The sequence below is a fragment of the Pristis pectinata genome, chromosome 26 (assembly GCF_009764475.1).
Source record: "Pristis pectinata isolate sPriPec2 chromosome 26, sPriPec2.1.pri, whole genome shotgun sequence".
Lineage (NCBI taxonomy): Eukaryota > Metazoa > Chordata > Chondrichthyes > Rhinopristiformes > Pristidae > Pristis > Pristis pectinata.
In genome coordinates, this window is record NC_067430.1 from 9,307,408 (window position 1) to 9,325,001 (window position 17,594).

A 17,594-nucleotide genomic window follows, 5' to 3' on the forward strand; every position below is an offset into this window, starting at 1 on the left:
ATCCTTGTTGAGTATTGCTTCTTCATTCAGGATGCAGTCTACACAATAAATATGTCGTGCTTATAATCAATGTATATGTACCCACGGTCATCCGTTGTAGCTGCAAACAAGGCCCTTCAGTTAAATTACAAGAAGTTTAGCAAATTTAATAAATAATTGGCAGAATCTCGCAAAACATGTGGTAGAGGGAGTGCATAGCAGGAAGGGAGGGGAGGGGATAACCCCAGGATAAAAGATTGAGTAGGTTGGGCCATAGTCATTGGTGTTCAACAAAGCAGGGTGTGAACTTATTGAAACACACAAAATTCCTACGGGGCTTGACAGGATAGATGCAGGAGTGCCACTTCCCTGGCCGGGATGTATAGAACCAGAGGTCACAGTCTCGAAATTAGGACTGAGATGGAAGCAACTTTATCACCCAGAGGACAGTGAATTCTCTGGAATTCTGTACCCAGGAGGGCTGTGGTGAATATATTAAAGACAGCTTGATAGACTTTTGGCTGTTTAGGGAATCAAGGGAAATGGGATTAGTGCAGGAAAGTGGTGCTGAGCTAGAAGGTCATTACCTTACTGAATGGCAGAGCAGGCACGTGGGCCAAATGCCATTCATTTCCTATGTTCTTATGCAATAACCAAGTTTCATGACCTCACACCCTCCCAATTATTCCTTGTACTCAGTATTTTTGTACAATGGGTGCCGATTTAGGTAACACCCTCAAGCCTTCCAGTCTCATATTACACTCAGATATTTGTCTCCCACGATTTAAAGTATTATAACTCTTTTACATTTTCTCTGTGAGTGATGTCTAAGGGATCATTTCTATTTGTTCCCTATTTTTTATTTAAAACTATTGTTCATACCACCTATTTCCAGCACCAACCCCAGCCACTCACTATCGTTTCCTAATTTGATGTTGTTGTGATGGTACGATGCACTCTTTCTGCAAGGTCAGGGTTAACACCACCTCGTTATTCATCTTTTGCACTATTTATTTATTTTTGTAACTTGTCTTTATGTCTTTGCACTGTACTTCTGCCGCAAAACAAGTTTCGTGACACACGTCAGTAATAATAAACCTGATTCTGATTCTGCTCTGACACCTTGAAAACATGGATAACTGTGCCATAGTGTAAACCAACAGATGCTAGAGGATCTGAATTTACCCACAACTTCAGATGGGACATTGATAGCAAAGAGCCAAAGCCTTCCCTGGTCTTGTCAGTAGTGCGTGTCATGGAGAGGTCTGGAGGCACTTCCTTTAGTGGTTAAAAACTGAGGTCAATAACAGCCAATGAAGAAAAGCACTGTCCAAACTTCTCATGCTCAAGTAGGGAAAAAGCTTAGCAAGGAGTAATTGCAGCACAAGACAATACCATTTGGAGTCTTTGAAAGCATAAACTCTTTGAAATATTTCAAGTATTGTACTGAGGGTACCAAGGAACAATGATGGTTTTCCCCGAAATTATCCTCACCTCCCTGGAGCTTCTGAATTCCCAGGTTCTGTGAATCTGAGAAAGCAAGGGGTAAACCACAGGCTTCCAGCTTCACGAAAATATTTATATTTCCCTCAACATCAGGACTGGTGCTTGGTCCGAACCGTGTTAAACCCAAAAGTGGGTGAGCTGGGAGGTGGGTTGAAGACTGAAAAACTTTCAACATCTCAGCTGACCCCAACCCACCTGCACTCTCGGGGTTTAAATTCAACCCTCTTGTCTGGTCCTGTGCATCATGATTTCGGAAAGAGGCTCAGACAGGGTTCATGGGAGATTTACTTGAAAGGCAACAGAGATGAGGGACTGACGTTACTTGGGGAAATATTTGAAGCTGGAATCATGCCCCTTGCAGTGGTCACACCAGGTGGAGATCTTGTTCCCGAGGCTGAGACTTACTACACCGAGGCCACAAATTTATGGAAACTGGCCAAAAGATCTAGATGGGGTAACAAGGAGAATTTTCCCTTTAAACGCAGTGTGCGATGATGATCTGGAATCCACTGTCTGAAATGGAGCTGGAACTAGAGTCAGTAATAAAGTTCACAGGAGAATTGAGTGAATACTTAAAAAGGAAACATTTACAGGCTGCTGAGGAAAGGGCAGGGAGGTGGGAATAAGTGGACAGTTTCCAAAGATGGATTAAATGGCCTCACTCCAAGGTGTAGAATACCAGGGTTCTAAGAGCACTCCTGCCAGAAGTGCACTCAATTTTAAGTTCACAATTCCTTGGCAATTTTCTAAAAATTGAAAAATATATACTTTAAAGGGACTGTCATTAGACTCCAAGGCACCAGAACAAGCTTCTTCTCTTTCATATTTCTTCCTATGTCAGGCTGACAAACATAATATGCAGAAACACTTTAGAGAACAAATCCTCACCTTGATTGATGAACAATGAATAACTCAAAGAGGTAACACTCTTTTTCTTTAAAAACTTAATTTAGAACATAACCATATTACTGAGCTGCTCTGTTGAAGAAGAGCTTCAGAGAGAATGTACCTTAAGAAAATTCTGAGGTCAAAAGGTAAATCCTGTGTTTGTCACTTAAAGACTCACTTTTTAAAAATAATTTTAAAATATTGGTATTAAGTTTTTGCTTGGCATTTACTGAAAGAGAAAGAGCAGAGCAGCAAGAGGCCAAACTTCAGTTTGAAGGATCTAAGCTTGGAGAAGCAGTTGGCTCGTTCTCCCATACACTGATTGGTTCGGATGACTGAATGCTGATGTCCTGGTCTCTCAGCAGCTAGACAGTGTCTGGAGCCAATGCACAAACAATAGGAGGTTTCTGTGCCCAATATTCAAAACTGCTCATTGTTTTCCTGCGAGGTGCCCTTCCTGGACCAATGAAGGAGTCTGCACTCACTTTCCATTTGGTTACTATTCTTTATTAGGCGCACTAGGATGAGTTGGTGTCAAGATCCCATTAATCTCCAAGCTGATGGCTGGTAAGGGTTAAGAGTGGAAACTCCCTCCGGCGTAAAACATCTTTAAGGGAACAATAACCAGATTAACCGGCAGGATTAAACATTACATAAAGAAGCTTTGTGTTATTATATTCAATTTACTGAACCTTTAAACACCAGATGCACACTCAAGGAGCTCGATGGTCTTGAGTGGATACAGTACCATCCCCTGTAAAAGGTGATGCTTTTGTACCTACCCAGCACCTTTCAGGTCCTCAAGATGTCCCAGAGTGTGTTCTAGCCAATGCATTACTTTAAATGTTATTAAAGGGGTTTGAGAGCTGTAAAACTGTGCAGCTGGATTTACAAAGAGCATGATGAGTCAATGGGAAGCCAATTCAGACACAGAGTGGTTTGGTTTCAGCATGATGCATCTGAAAAACTTTCTCAATTTTGGGGTTGGATGGACCTGTCAATATCCTGGTTGAACTGGTCTAGACTGGAAGTCCTTCAGAGCCCCTCCTTGCGAATGACCCCTGAGAGTTTGATGCATTGCCCGTTGTTTCAAGGAGGCCTGCTTGCAAAGCAACTGTGGCACCGCCATCAAGGAGACTTAGAGTACTTCTAGCGCAGTGCTGGTAACCTGGTCCAGGTGGAGGTTGTTTGGCTTTTTTTTTTGACTTAATGCTTTCCTGGGGTCCAACCTTCCAACAGGCCAACCCCTCACACCACACTTGACCTCCCAAAGATCTTCTGATGCTGATCTTGCACACCCAGAACCATGGCAATGGCAACAATCCCCAGATGTGTACCTCTTCAAAAGCCCTGCTCCGCATCTCTAACCACCAGCACTTTTTCTCCACTCCCTCTGCTACCCCCACAGACCGGGACTTACGTCACCACACACACAGTACATGAAGGGGCAAGGACAATGGGCAAAAGGTAACACCTGATGACTTGGCTTCAATTGGGACTCTGCTGAAACTGGTGCTCGGTGCAATAGCTGCCCGTCTGTGAGTAAAGGAAAGGTGAATTTCCAGACCACACCCTTTTGGGTGCTGGGTGAGAGATGGATCTTGACTAAGGCAAACCCCTACCCTTCTTCAAGTAGCACCTTGTGTTACTTTCCAACCACAGGGGCATCCTGAGCATTCCATGTGCATAGTGGATCAAGAAAGCAGTTCACCACTTCCCTCTTGAGGACAATTAGGAACGGGCAATAAATGCTGGCTTTCAGAGTGATGCACACATCCCAAAAGTAAATAAATACACTGTGGATCTGGATTTGTAAAGTAAACTAAAGGGAAAGGGAAGAGTTGAATTTACATCGCACCTCTTTCCCAGGCAGCAAGGACAGTGACCTGGAGCGAGAAGTGGGACTCTCGGTGCGAGAAGTGGGAGCCATATACAGAGGTGAGTGTCGGGACCCAGTTATTTTCCGAGGCACAGCTGTGAATTGTTAGGTGGTAATTGAATAGGAAATTAGCCAATTGGCAACAACCAATAAAAAGAAGGTAGGGTCAAGTGAAGTAGCCATTTTGGAGCAGACCAGTGTCAGAATTGGGGCTCTGGCAGACGTGTATCAGGGTGGTGGAAGCTGGGGCTCTGGCGAACGTGTATCAGGGTGGTGGGGGGCTGGGGCTCTGGCGGATGTGTATCAGGGTGGTGGGGCTGAGGAAAGTTTCTTTCTTTGTGTACAAGTGCCTGACTAAAGTAGTGACAATGGATCCAGGGTCCGTGGTGTGTTCTTCCCACCAGATCTGGGAGATTTCAAGTCTCCCCGATAGCTACATCTGTGGGAGGTGCATCCAGCTGCAGCTCCTTACAGACCCTGTTGGGGAACTGGAGTTGCAGCTGGATGACCTTTGGTTTGGATGAGAGAATGAGGAGGTGAGAGATAAAAGCTACACGGAGATAGCCACACCTAAGTTGCAGAAGGCAGGTAGCTGGTTGACTGACAGAAGAGAAGGGAATAGGCAGAGAGTGCTGAGTACCCCTGTGGCTACTCCCCTCAATAACAGGTATACCACTTTGGATACTATTGCAGGGGGAATGACCTACTGGGGAAAGTTGCAGTGGTCAGGTTGCTGGCACTGAGCCTGGCTCTGTGGCTCAGAAGAGAAGTTGGGGGGGGGGGGGGGGAAGGAGAGCAATAGTGATGGGGGACTCTATAGTTAGGAGAGCAGACAGGAGGTTCTGTGGATGTGAAAGACACTCCAGGATGCTATGTTACCTCCTGGGTGCCAGGGTCAGGGGTCTCAGATTGGGCCCACAGCGTTCTACAGGGGGAGGGTGTGCAGCCAGAAGTAATGGTATACATTGGTACCTATGATGTAGGTAGGAAAAAGGATGTGGTCCTGGAAAATGAATATGGGGATCTAGGTAGGAAGCTGAAAAGCAGGACCTCAAGGGTAGTAGTCTCTGGACTGCTACCTGTGCCATGCACCAGTGAGGGTAAGAATAGGTTGATTTGGCAGATGAATGTGTGGCTGAGAAATTAGTGCAGGGGACAGGGTTTCAGATTTGATCATCTTTCCCTCCAGAAACAAAGTGAATTTACAGAAAACTCTGCTTTAAGTGTGGAATGGGTCAGGAGGATATTATTGGCAACAATGCTGAATATAAAGATTCAACTGTCAGCTCCATATGCCAGCTTACCCACTAAATAAAACAAATCAGATTTGTTTTTGGAGGGAGAGACAGATCATTCCGATCTCTTCTGGGGAAGGTATGACCTGTACAAAAGGGATGGGTTACACCTGAATTGGCGGGGGACCAACATTCTTGCGGGCAGATTTACTAGAGCTGTTGCAGAGGCTTTAAACTAGTTTGGCAGGGGGATGGGAACCAGAGTGATAGGTCAGAGGATGGGGCAGTTTGTGTACACTACGTCTCTCCCTCCAGAAACCAGATGTAGTGGCCATTAGAGATTTGGCTGTCACAAGGGCAGAAATGACTGCTGGATGTTCTGGGGTTTAGATATTTTGAAAGGGACAGGGGGGTAAGAGGTGGAGGGAAGTGGCATTGCTGATCAGGGATAATATCACAGCTGTAGAAAGGGAGGATGTCCTGGAGGGATCATCAACTGAATCAGTGTGGGTGGAGGTCAGAAACAGGAAGGGAGCAATCACTCCATGGAGAGTATTCTATAGGCCCCCACCACCCCCCCCCCCCCCCCAAAATAGCAGAGCAGACACTGAGGAACCGATTGGGAGGCAGATTTTGGAAAGGTGTAAAAATAACGGGGTTGTTGTCATGGGTGATTTCAACTTCTCTAATATTGATTGGCACCTCCTTAGTGCAAAAGATTTGGATGGGGCAGAATTTGTTCGGTGTCCAGGAAGGATTCCTGACAATGTAGACAGGGTGACTAGAGGAGAGGCCACTCTGGATCTGGTACTAGGTAATGAACCTAGTCAGGTATCAGACCTTTTGGTGGGTGAGCATTTCAGAGACAGTGACCACAACTCCCTGACCTTTACCCTTGCCTTGGAGAGGGATAGGAGCAGATGGTATGGGAAAGTGTTTAATTGGGGGAAGGGGAATTATGATGCTATTAGGCAGGAACTTGAGAGTGTAAATAAGGAGCAGATGTACTTGGGAAATGTACAATGGAAATGTGGAGTTTGCTTAGAGATCACTTGCAGGGGGTTCTGGATAGGTTTGTTCTATTGAGGCAGGAAAGGGATGGTAGGGTGAAAGAACCATGGTTGACAAGTCGTGTGGAATATCTAGTGAAGAGGAAGAAAGAAGCTTGCTTAAGGTTTAAGAAACAAGGATCAGATGGGGCTCGAGTTACAAGGTAGCCAGGGAGGAGCTTAATGGACTTGGGAGAGCTAGAAGGGAGCATGAGAAGGCCTTGGTGAGTAGGATTAAGGAAAACCCCAAGGCATTCTACTCGTATGTGAAGAACAGGAAGATGACTATAGTGAAGGAATTCCGATTAGAGATAGAGGAGGAAATGTATGCCTGGAGTCGGAGGAGGTAGGGGAGGTTCTTAATGAGTACTTTGCTTCAGTAATCACCTGAGAGAGACTTTGATGTGTGTGAGGACAGCGTAAATCAGGCTGATAAGCTAGAACATCTTGATGTTAAGGAGGAGGATGTGCTGGAACTTTTGGAAAACATTGGGATAGACAAGTCCCTGGGGCTGGACCGAATATATCCCAAGATACTATGGGAAGTGAGGGAAGAGATTTGAGCCCTTGGTGATTATCTTTGTGTCCTCACTGGCCACAGGAATTGTACCAGATAATTGGAGGGTGGCAAATGTTATTCCTCCTTTCAAGAAAGGGAGTAGGGATAACCCTGGAAACTATAAACCAGAGAGTCTTTCTTCACTGGTGGGCAAATTATTGGAAAAGATTCTTGGACAGAATTTAAGCATTTGGAGAAGCATAGTCTGATTAAGAATAGTCAGCATGGCTTTGAGGGGCAGATCATGCCTCATAAGCCTGACTGAATTCTTTGAAGGTAGAGCAGTGGATGTGGTGTATATGGACTTTAGTAAGGCATTTGATAAGGTTCTCCATGATGGGCTAATTCAGAAGGTCCAAGGAAACTTGGCTGTGTGGATTCAGAATTGGCTCACCCATAGAAGGCAGAGGGTGGTTGTAGATGGAGTATATTCTACTGGTCACTGACCTCCAGGCAGTGTTCTTCAGGGATCTGTTCTGGGACCCCTGCACTGATTTTTTTTTATTATTATATATAAATGACTTGAATGAAGTGGAAGGGTGGGTTAGTAAGTTTGCAAATGACATGAAGGTTGGCAGTGTTGTGGACAGTGCAGAAAATTGCTGAGGGTTACAATGGGACATTGATAGGATGCAAAGCTGGGCTGAGGAGTGACAGATGGAGTTCAACCTGGAAAAGTGTGAAATGGTTCACTCTGGAAGGTTGCATTTGAAGGCAGAATACAGGGTTAGTGGCAGGATTCTTAGCAGTGTGGAGGAACAGGAATCTTGGACCCCAAGTCCATAGATCCTTCAAAGTTGTCACAAGTTGAGAGGGTTGTTAAGAAGGTGTTTGGTGTGTTGGCCTTCATTAGTCAGGGGATTGACTTCAAGAATCATGAGGTAATGTTGCAGCTCTCTAAACCCTGGTTAGACCACACTTAGAATATTGTGTTCAGTTCTGGTCGCCTCGTTGTAGGAAGGATGTGGAAGCTTCAGAGAGGATGCAGAGGAGATTTACCAGATGTTGCCTGGATTGGAGAACATCTTATGAGGAGAAGTTGAGTGAGCAAGGGCTTCTCTTTGGAGTGAAGGAGGATGAGAGGTGACCTGACAGGTGTACAAGATGATGAGGTATAGACTGAGTGGACAGTCAGAAACTTTTTCCCATGGTGGAAATGACTAATACAAGGGGGCTTATTTTTAAGGTGATTGTAGGAAGATACAGGGGATAGAGGTATATTTTTTATATAGTGGTGGGTGTGTGGAATGTGCTGCCAGGGGTGCTAGTAGAGGCTGATACATTGGAGACATTTAAGAGACTATTAGATGGGCACATAGAACAGGGTATGTGGGAGGGAATGGTTAGATTTATCTTAGAGTAGGTTAAAAGGTTGGCACAACATCATGGACCAAAGGGTCTGTACTGTGCTGTAATGTTCCATATTCTTTTATTATTAGAGAGCTACAGCCGAACACTCAAACCAGGAAACACTTAAGCACAAAGGCCCAGAAAATCCAGCTTATTGGACAAATTATTTATATTTTTATTAAACAATGTCATTGAGGGGTATATTAGTGAGGACTCCAGGAAGAAGATGGCATAGTGGTGCTGCTACCTCACAGCTCCAGTGACCCAAGTTCAATCCTGACCTCCATTCCCATCTGTGTGGAGTTTGCACATTCTCCCCATGACTGTGTGGGTTTCACTAGGGTGTTTCCAGTTTCCAATTTCCTCCCATGTCCTAAAGACAGGTGGGTTGACAGATTAATTATTTTTGTAAATTACCCCTAGCGTGTAGCTGAGTGTAGAATCCGGGGAGGAGTTGATGGCAACATGGAGATGGGGGTTTGATTGTCTGCACAGAAGCCGTGAGGTAAAGGGCTTGTTTCCATGCTGTATGAATCTACCACTTCCCCACTTCAAAATGAATGTCACTGAATTACAGATGGCACCTCTGGCAGTGCAGCATCTGCTCAGGGCTGCAATGAGGTGTCAGAACCTACAGCAGGTCTTGATTAAACCTATAACTTTGACCTGCTGGTGAGACTAATGCCACTAAGACAGCTAACATTTTATTAGAGCATTTAAACATTCAGGCCATTAGGTAAACACTGGGCTGCAATTCAGAGTAAGTTTGATTGGTGGGCTTTGAGGGGAGTTGGATTGTTTTAATGTAAAACACTTGTTCTGCACTGAACAGGTAGGTGTCTCGTTCCTCTATCAAGCCATCTGGGTGACCTTCAAGGTAGCATAAAGTTTTTAATCCTCTAACTCTGTGCATTCCATGCAACCTGTTCCTCTTTCTTAATGTCTGATGCTTTATTTGTAGCTATGCCTCCCTATCAGAATAGCTACAGACAGCTTCCAAAACCTCATCTCCTATTAAACTACCTTCCTTGTCCACACATCTATCAACCTCCATCTCCTGACCTGCTCAGCTACCCTGTGGCTCCATCAAACCGAATGCCTCTAGTATCTCATCTTTCAACATTTCAAATAGTGAGTCACTCAAAATAGTCTTTTTTTTAAAAAAACATGCTTGCAATTGAAAATAGTGCCTGTGCTCAAATTGTGATTGCATTGGGTGTTAACAACTTTTATCCAAGTTCAATGGCTTCAGAATGAACCTTAATGGACTGAAGCTGGTCACAACCTAAGGAGACAATAAGTATGAAACAACTGCTACTGTGTTTTTTTTTAACTACATTGGACCCATCAAGGTGGCTCCAAAAGTTGTTTGATCTTTTGACGCAAGGACACAAATAAGAACATTCTAATAAAAAATGCAAAATCTTTTACAAGTGACTTTGAAATTTACTATCATAACTAAATTAAATAAATAGAACCATTTTCTGGTCAAGTTCACTTCCAATAATTTCAACACTATTTAAAAAAAATTAAAACAGCATTTTTAATCAAGTTCCAATTTACAAAAGTGCCTGATTGCCAAATGCATATTCTCTCATGAGCTGTACAATCTGTAAAGAAGGTTGAACAGAAGTTCAAGAAAATATAGACCACCCCAAATGCAAGTGCAATATTGCTGATTGCAAACTGATCAGAAACCCTAGACTCATCTTCCCATCAGGGACTTGAATGAATTCTGATTTCAGTGCCCACTTCAATAATCTCAGTATTAGATAGCTGCTCCCTTGACTCTGCTCCACAATTCAATTGCCTGCAATAGCACTTTCATTCCCAACCCCAGCAGCTTCAGGAGATGGAACACTTCTTTCTTTTACCTCTCTTTCCACTGTTCAAGGTCACAAATATTCCTGTGAGATAACACAGCTGTTGTACTTTCAATTATACAGTGGCATGCAAAAGTTTGGGCACCCCTGGTCAAAATTTGTTACCGTGAATAGCTAAGCGAGTAAAAGATGACCTGATTTCCAAAAGGCATAAAGTTAAAGATGACACATTTCTTTAATATTTTAAGCAAGATTACTTTTTTTATTTCCATCGTTTACAGTTTCAAAATAACAAAAAAGGAAAAGGGTCCAAAGCAAAAGTTTGGGCATCCTGCATGGTCTGTACTTAGTAACACCCCCTTTGGCAGGTATCACAGCTTTTAAATGCTTTCTGTAGCCAGCTAAGAGTCTTTCAATTCTTGTTTGAGGGATTTTTGCCCATTGTTCCTTGCAAAAGGCTTCTAGTTCTGTGAGATTCTTAGGCCATCGTGCATGCACTGGTCTTTTGAGGTCTATCCACACATTTCCGATGATGTTTAGGTCAGGGGACCGTGAGGGCTATGGCAAAACCTTCAGCTTGTACCTCTTGAGGTAGTCCATTATGGATTTTTAAGTGTGTTTAGGATCGTTATCCTGTTGTAGAAGCGATCCTCTTTTCATTTTCAGCTTTTTGTTTTTACAGACGGTGTGATGTTTGCTTCCAGAATTTGCTGGTATTTAATTGAATTCATTCTTCCCTCCACCAGTGAAATGTTCCCTGTGCCACTGGCTGCAACACAAGCCCAAAGCATGATTGATCCACCCCCGTGCTTAACAGTTGGAGAGGTGTTCTTTTCATGAAATTCTGCACCCTTTTTTCTCCAAGCATACCTTTGGTCATTGTGGCCAAAAAGTTCTATTTTAACTTCATCAGTCCACAGGATGTGTTTCCAAAATGCATCAGGCTTGCTTAGATGTTCCTTTGCAAACTTCTGATGCTGAATTTTGTGGTGAGGACGCAGGAAAGTTTGGAGAAAAAAGGGCTGAAGATGAAGAGGATGGCTTCCACAACAGGATAACGATCCTAAACACATCTCAAAATCCACAATGGACTACCTCAAGAGGCACAAGCTGAAGGTTTTGCTATGGCCCTCACAGTCCCCTGACCTAAACATCGTCGAAAATCTGTGGATAGACCTCAAAAGAGCAGTGCATGCAAGACAGCCCAAGAATCTCACAGAACTAGAAGCCTTTTGCAAGGAAGAATGGGCAAAAATCCCTCAAACAAGAATTGACAGACTCTTAGCTGGCTACAGAAAGCATTTAAAAGCTGTGATACCTGCCAAAGGGGGTTGTTACTAAGTACTGACCATGCAGGGTGCCCAAACATTTGCTTCGGGCCCTTTTCCTTTTTTGTTATTCTGAAACTGTAAAAGATGGAAATAAAAAAGTAATCTTGCTTAAAATATTAAAGAAATGTGTTATCTTTAACTTTATGCCTTTTGGAAATCAGGTCATCTTATACTCGCTTAGCTATTCACAGTAACAGAAATTTTGACCAGGGGTGCCCAAACTTTTGCATGCCACTGTATATTGTATTCAAAGCTTATGCTGAGTTCCCTCTTCACTGGAGATCAAGTGCAGATTGCCTTTGCATTGTACAGCACCTCCTGTTTGTCTCGCCTAATGAGCTCTGCCTGCTGCTTTAATTCTCTGCCACTCTCTCTCCCATTCTGTCCTCGGCCTCTGACATCATTCCCATCACATTCAATGTAACATGAATAAGTGTCTCAATGTAGAGTTCCATGGCTGATGTCTGACATGTTAAATGCATGTTCTAATCCTTTCTTGTGCTACTGTCAAACCATCTCATCCTATTGGCAAGTTGTCTGCTCTTTCATCTTATTAAATTGTCTGTGAACCTTAAAATTGATCCTCTTCTCATGCATAAGTGATCTTGCACGTAGAATCCAATGGTCATTGCATTCTGCACATTCTTGTGTTGGTGGCACAAGCTTTATACATTTGCTTTGTTTAGTGAAGTGCACCTCCCTTATTTCACTTTGGAATTGTAATGGGAGTGGAGCTGGGGCGAATTTTAGGAACACACCCTTAGCTTGATGAATGTCAATTAACCCCAATTAAATCCCAGTGTTCTACTATTACATCTTAAAAAATTACATTGGACGGATACCAGTTGGACTCTGTTTTCACAGAATAGTGTCAGGATTGACCCCTGACTTTGCAATGTTGGAGAATCATAGCTGACCTGCTGAGACAACTGGTTCTAGTTCACACGGGGCTAGCAATTGAGAGAATTGGCATCACTCCCATTCTTAAATGTTATTCAAAATACAGGGAAAATGCCCAGGGAAGAGCAATTAGCCTATGCAGTTGGCTATAGCCTGCAAATACTCAACATCCAGCATCGTGTGATGAATGAGCGCTGTGTACCACAGACGAAGGTTGTGACTTAATGCAATCCTGATGCTACAGTCACTGAACATTACTTCCCTGGGTGAGTGGGGATGCAGAGATGGGGGCAGACAGACACAAAACCTGGTGTGTTCTGCATCCTTCACTTCAAAGGGAGGCAAGAACTGAAGTCATTTTGGAAGTTCTCTTCCAGCAGAACTCCTGAGAACGACCGAGAGGTTGGATGGGAGAGAGGATCTGTGTCCTGAATGAAAGCCACACCCCAGGTGAGATTCCCCTTCTGGCTAACTGAGTTTGGCAAGACTTCAGGAGACCAACTGTGTAAGGGCTTTACAAAGGATGGAGTAGCTAGGGTTGCTCATGTCGCCTGACAGGTAGCTTTCACTGTGCTACTGACCTGCTCTGAGAATTACAGACTTCCTGGATTGGTAGTGGGGGGGGGGGGGGGGGTTGGGAAGAAATGAATGATAAATTCAAACAGCATCTCCCACACAGGGAAAGGAAATAAAACAAACTACAGAAATGCCAAGGAAATGAAAAGATTCCAAGATGCTTGAAGGAAAATTAGCAAAGGCAAATCAAGACTTGTTGGACTTCAAAGCTTAGTGTGAATTTACATTTTTAAAACATGTAACAGTAAGGGTTACACTCTGAATGGAAGCAGCTCAGTGCTTTAGAAAAGCATAGGGAATTTTGCAGTATGGTTGGTATAAAAGGTAAAACATGAAGTTGCCTTTCACAAACATCCTACCTGCTCGCCCTCTGGATATACTTCATCTTCAGCAACGGAGTCGATCAGGTCATCCTCGTCAAAGGTGGCCCGCCTGTAAGTCGACATCTGAAGGGCCAAATGGATAACAGATTCTCTGAGCACTTCCATATTTCTCTGTCAGACCTCAAAGACCCGCCATATGATGTAGTATCAGGTCAGGTGAGATCCATAATAACCCCACGAAGTTTAAGCAAACAAGGTCTCCTGTTGCACAAGCTAGTGTGTCAAACCACACCTGAGGAAACCAAATCCTTTGAAACGTAAACACTGATCTGCCACAGATTAGCTCCCAGAACTCTTAGTGCCAGACTCCTTTATCCTTCGTAATGGCAACATGTTTTTCTTTGTGGCAACAAGTTCGACTGAAGCACCTCTTGGAGCCGGAAGCTGGAGTAATTTAAATTCCTTTCATAGTGCTTCACAACATATTTTGTGATAGGGTTTGAACGAACAAAAGCACTTAGTCAAACGCAAAGGTTAATAGGAAAAGAACTTCCTTGTTCTTGAACTCCCACATTGATAGCTATGGAGGTCTGTGAAAAGTAAATATCCTGTTCAGATACAAACAACTGTACTTGTTTGTCAGAAGAATTTGGTACTTCTCAAATTTGACGTTTCTTTCGTTAAACCAGCAGTATTTCAGAGGGAGGAGCTTGTTAAGACATTCCTATAGAGCTCTGTAGTCCCTCCTGCAGTCAGAGCGGTTCCAGTTATCTGCTGTCAGATCTGACTTTCACCAATAAGCTCCCCAGGTGAAATGAAAGCACTGGCTTAACCCTTTCAGTATTGCACTTCAGCTCTCAGCCACATCTTGTGACAGGGGTGTTCAAGTTACAGAATGGTTTGTGAAAGTGAACAACCTCATGCCCATGTGGAGTTGATTTCCATCTGGTGTTACAATAAGTCCGCCCAACCCAAGATCCTGTGCCAGCTGCATACACTGGGGGCGACTAGAGTTCCTGGTTGCAAATTTAGGTTTGAATTTTAGTTAAGATTTTGAGGCTATTTTCAGATCAATTACACATTTAAAAATAATTCAACAGTGTAATGTAATTGAAAACAAAAAGCAGAATGCTGGGAGAACTCAGTGGGTCAAGTGGCATCTGTGGAGGCAAAAGGTGCAAGTCAACATTTTGGGTAAAGACCCTGCATCAGGACTGAGAGGGAACAGGGAAGATTGACACGGTATAGCAGTACATTGGAAGGTGGGATACAGGCTGGTAGGTGATAGGTAGAACCCGGTGTGGAGAGATTGATGGGCGGATGGAACCAGGCGGCGAGTGGGGGGTGTGGGAATGGGAGAAGTGAACAAATGGAGAAGAAAACTAGGTGAACAGGTGAGTGTGCGGGGGAGGAGAACACGGGTGTGAGCTAAATGTAAATAGAAAATTTAATATTCATACCATTGTGTTGGAAGCTACCAAAGTAGGTAATGGGATGTTGTTGTTTCAATTTGTGTTTGGCCTCTCCATAGCAATGGAGAAGGCTGAGGACAGATGGGGCAGAGTGGGATTGGGAAGGAGAGTTAAAGTGATGTAACTGGAAACTCGGGATGGCCATTGCAGACATAGCATTGGTGCTCCACAGAATGGTCACCTGGTCTGCATTTGATTTTACCAACGTAGAGGACACCAAACCTTAAGCACCAAATGCAGTAGACCAGGCTGGAAGAGGTCTGGGTGAACCAGGAAGAGGAGGTATTGGATATCTTTAAACGTATAAAGGTAGATAAATCTCCAGGGTCTGATTAGGTATGTCCAACAACACTGTGGGAAGCCAGAGAAGAAATTGGGGGAGCCCTGGCTGAGATGTATGCATCATTGTTAATGGCAGGTGATGTGTCAGAAGACTGGAGGGTGGCTAATATTGTTCAGGGATCTTGTTCAGCTGGGTAAGCTTTGAATTATGGGACACTGCAAGTAGCTGCTGCAGGAAGAAACACACAAAAGAAGAAGAGAGGAAAAGCTTGATAGTGTTACAGGAAGAGGAGGTAGTTGCATCAAGCAAGGACTTGTCAGACTGAATTGTTTTGTTTCTGTGCTGTTTTCAAAGCCAGCCATCCAGGTAGTAATCTGCAGAGATGGACAACACTGCACGTGCACACACCTTATTCCTTGGTTGGACAGGGGCCAAACAACAGATAAACTATCACAACCTTGACTAAGCACAAAGGTTAAATGGAGAGGGACTAACTTGAGGGAGTGTTTACTGATTAAACACTTCTTCAAATCAGAGAATGGCACGAGGCCATTCAGCTCAACTTCCCAATGAAATATCAAAGCACTGCTAGATGCTGGAAAACAGAAAATGCTGGAAAACAAACACCTGGTCAGGTGGTATGTGAGGAAAGAGAAATGGAGTTAATGTTTCCAGCTGACAGAGATCTTCAACCTGAAACGTTAACTGTTTCTCTGTGCCTGACCTGCTCAGTGTTTCCAGCATTTTCTGTTTTTATTTGAGCTTTCCAGTTAGTTCCATTCTGCTGACACTTTTCATCGTCCTGCAAGATCCTGTCCAGATATATGCAATTCTTTTCAGAAAATTCCATCAAATCCATTTCCTCCTCTCTTTCTGGCAGTGCATTCTGGACATTACACTCATTTGTAAAAAGACTTCTCCCCTTTTTTGTGTTGCCATTGCATTAAAAATAAACACAATGAATAAAAGCTTTAAGTGGTAGCTCTTTAAGACACGGCTGTCATCAAGTGAGACAAAGTGATTGGTAGCCTACAACCAATCCCTCCCTTGTCCAGTGGTACACTTTGACTGCAGTGTGAGCCAGCTACAAAATGAGATGTGGCAACTCATCAAGATTTCTTCAATGTCTCTCAAACCTGCAAACGGCCACCACTTAGAACAAGGGCAGCAGGTGCTTGTGAACATCACCAGCTGTACACTCCCCTCAACTTGAATCATGCACCTTACCAATCTGGAAGTACATCACTGCTTCTTCACCAACACCACAGTGGTGCAGCCGATAGAGCTGCTGCCTCACAGCTCCAACGGCCCAGGTTCAATCCTGACCTCTGGTGCTGTCTGTGTGGACTTGGAACCTTCTCCCTGTGACTGCACTGGTTTACTCCCACATTGCAAGAATGTGAAATTGATAGGTAAATTGCCCTTGGTGTGCAGCTGAATAGTAGAATTGGTGGTTGGTGGGTGGGTGGGTGGGAGGTGCGGGGGGCAAAGGGTAGTTGATGGGAATGTGGGGAGTATAAAATGGGTAAGGGTAGGATTTGTGTAAAAATGGGTGCTTGGTGGTCATCACACCAAGGGGCCCATTTCCATGCTGTATCTCTCTATGACCGAATATGGTGCCTAATCCTGTCTCCTGATGGACAGCACAATGGCAGCATCTTCACCACCACCTTCTCAAGGGCAACAAATGCTGGCCCTACCAGTGATGTCCACATCTCAAGTGAATACAAGAATGAAACGAGTCCCATTATGACATCTAGGGAATTTAAACTCGGGTAATTCAATAAACCTGGAATTAAAAAAGATAGTCTCAGTTGAAGAGATCAAATTACCAGACTGTCACAAGAACTTCACCTGATTCAACAATGTTTCTCAGGGAGGGAAATCATTGTAGACACACTAGCCAGTTTGACTCAATGCGGTTAACTCTTCACCGCCTCCTCAGTTCTGGGGGAATTAGTGATACAAAATAAATGCTGACAATGTCAGTAATGTCCACATCCTCTGAACAAATAAGTAACAAAAACCCTCTGGTACCTTGGGGCTGCCAGTTCCTGGATCTTATGGTCTCTTCATACAGCTGGAGACTAGTCCAGCTGTTTTTGAGAACGTTCTTTACAATATTGCCTTTCCCAGCCTCAAAGTACTAAGTGTTTTATTGCCAAAAGCACATCTTTGAAGAAAGGTCCCCATTGGATTTATAGCCTGCCCCACAAATGGCAATAAGATGAAAGACCAGAGTTTCCTGGATCCCCTTTGCTGCTTTTTCTCCAGCTGCATTATATTCTAGCATGAAACACAATAATAACAATTTTCAGGTCACATTACAACAATTTGGAAACTTTTGCTAGGAATTTAGGGATGGGATTTGTGTGTCAGAGGCACATATGATGATGTCATTACCTAACTGATGGTCTGTTTGGAGCATTGTGACAGAATTT

At 43.8% G+C, this 17,594-nt stretch overlaps 1 protein-coding gene across 8 annotated transcripts in view; it reads right to left on the reverse strand.

Annotated features, from left to right (window-relative positions):
• Positions 1 to 17,594, reverse strand: part of LOC127583286 (endothelin-converting enzyme 1-like) — a 251,969-nt gene that overhangs the window by 102,945 nt on the left and 131,430 nt on the right. For all 8 annotated transcript variants that reach the window (XM_052039077.1, XM_052039080.1, XM_052039078.1 and 5 more), the window contains one exon: positions 13,435 to 13,521. In XM_052039077.1, coding sequence (XP_051895037.1) covers positions 13,435 to 13,521 — 87 coding nt within the window. The remainder of the gene's footprint in view (positions 1 to 13,434; positions 13,522 to 17,594) is intronic.